Source organism: Onychostruthus taczanowskii, unplaced genomic scaffold (genome assembly GCF_017590055.1).
Source record: "Onychostruthus taczanowskii isolate IOZ18803 unplaced genomic scaffold, ASM1759005v1 scaffold550, whole genome shotgun sequence".
Classification (NCBI taxonomy): domain Eukaryota; kingdom Metazoa; phylum Chordata; class Aves; order Passeriformes; family Passeridae; genus Onychostruthus; species Onychostruthus taczanowskii.
The window spans coordinates 2,331-4,380 of NW_024503125.1; the positions used below are offsets into that span (position 1 = coordinate 2,331).

The following is a 2,050-nucleotide window of genomic DNA, read 5'->3' on the forward strand; positions in this document are numbered from 1 at the left end:
CCCCCAAACCCCCCATTTGAGCCCCCCGAGCCCCCTGCCCAGCCCGTACCTGCTGGATGTAGCGGTCAGTGGTTTTCCACATGTAGTAGAACTGGACAATGCTGGCCAGCGACTTCCAGGGCAGCTGCGAGCACACCCAACCCCGGGCTCAGAGAGATCCCCGAGCCCCCCAGGACCACCCAGGACCCCCAAAAAGGGGCTCCCCCCCCCCCCCCCCCCAGCGGGGAAGAACGTTAATTAACGGGGAATGGGTAATTAAGGAATTAACAGGGCAGCCGGAATTAACGGGACCCCCCCAATTAACGGGGTGCGAGTGATTAACGGGACCCCCCCCCCAATTAACGGATTCCCCCCCAATTAAAGGGGTGCGGGTAATTAATGGGAACCCACCCAATTAATGGGAACCCCCCCCCAATTAACGTGATGTAGGTAATTAACGGGATATCAGCAATTAACGGGGATATCGGCAATTAACGGGCTGTGGCTAATTAACGGGGATATCGATAATTAACGCCCCAGGACCCCCCAGGACCCCCAAAAAGGGGCCCCCCCCCCCCCTCCACTCACAAAGTCCTGCCGGATGTCGTTGAAGTCCTTGCCGTATTTCTCCAGGGCCTCCTCGAAGAGCATGGCCTCGGAGGCCGACCACTCCTCCATCTCATCCCGGCACAGCACCGGCCCCCCCTGCGGCACCAGCGTGGCCATGGCCCGTGCCAGGTCGTAGCCATTCCTCTGCAGCGTGTCCATGGCGTGGAACTGGGGACAATGGCACATACTGGGAGTACTGGGGGCACTGGGAGGGCTCTAAGGGGGGTTTTGGGGCAGGTTTGGGGGGTTTTAGGGGTTTCAGGGCCCCCCTGTGGCACCAGCGTGGGGGGGGCACAGCCATTCCTCTGCAGCGTGTCCATGGCGTGGAACTGGGGACAATGGCACGTACTGGGAGCACTGGGAGGGCTCTAAGGGGGGTTTTGGGGCAGGTTTGGGGGGGTTTCAGGGCCCCCCTGTGGCACCAGCGTGGGGGGGTCACAGCCATTCCTCTGCAGCGTGTCCATGGCGTGGAACTGGGGACAATGGGACATACTGGGGGCACTGGGAGGGCTCTAATGCAGAGTTTGGGGGGTCTAATGAAGATTTGGGGTATCTCAGAAGAGTGTTGGGGTCATGTAAGGGAGGTGTTGGAAGTCCTGGGAAAGCTCTAAGCAGATTTTGGGGTTTCTGAGAGGGAAATGAGAAGTTCTAAAGAAGTTTTTGGGGTGTTTCAGTTGAAACTGAAAGGCTCTGAAAAGGTTTTTGGGATGTCTCAGTAGAAAACGAAGAACTCTAAGCACTTTTAAAGTGTCTGAATTGGCAAATGTGAGATCTAAAAAGGTTTTTGGGTGTCCCAATGACACATAAGGAGTTCTAAGGAAGTTTTGGGGTCTCCCAGTGGAAAACGGGGCGCTCTGAGGAGGTTTTGGGGTATCCCAGCAGTAAATGGATGGCTTCTAAGGAAGTTTTGGGGTCTCCTAGTTGGAAGTGAGAGATCTAAAAGAGATTTTGGGGTATTCCAGTGGGAATTGAGGGCTCCAAGGCAGGTTTTAGGGTACGTCAGTGGGAAATGGGGGGGGTTCTAAGGAAGTTTTGGGGTCTCCCAATGGGAACTGAAGGCTCGAAGGAAAATTTGGGGTCTCCCAGTGATAACTGAGAGGTTCTAAGGGAGGTTTTAGGGTATGCCAGTGGGAAATGGGGGGGTTCTAAGGAAGTTTTGGGGTCTCCTAGTGGGAACTGAGGGCTCTAAGAGAGGTTTGGTGTCCCTCAATGGGAACTGAGGGCTCCAAGGGAGGTTTTGGGGTCTCCCAATGGGAACTGGGGGCTCCAAGGGAGGTTTTGGGGTGCTGGGGGCCCCCCTTTACCAGGGTGATGTCCCGCGAGGCCGCGGCCGCGCTCATGTGCAGGCTGGGCTGGCGGATGGAGCTGCTGCAGTCCAGCGCCCGGGCAAACGTCCCCACGGCCCTGGGGGGGACATGGGGGGGTCAGCGGGGTCCCCCCAATCCCCCCGACCCCCCCCCAG

General features: G+C 57.6%; 1 protein-coding gene across 1 annotated transcript in view; it reads right to left on the bottom strand.

The window, feature by feature from the left end:
* LOC121342690 (metastasis-associated protein MTA2-like) overlaps positions 1 to 2,050 on the bottom strand; it is a gene marked incomplete at its 3' end in the record, with an annotated part of 9,307 nt that overhangs the window by 2,325 nt on the left and 4,932 nt on the right. Inside the window, exons 5-7 of the mRNA XM_041417286.1 lie at positions 1,893 to 1,992; positions 568 to 756; positions 10 to 124 (exon numbers count right to left, since the gene is read on the bottom strand). Coding sequence (XP_041273220.1) covers positions 10 to 124; positions 568 to 756; positions 1,893 to 1,992 — 404 coding nt within the window. The remainder of the gene's footprint in view (positions 1 to 9; positions 125 to 567; positions 757 to 1,892; positions 1,993 to 2,050) is intronic.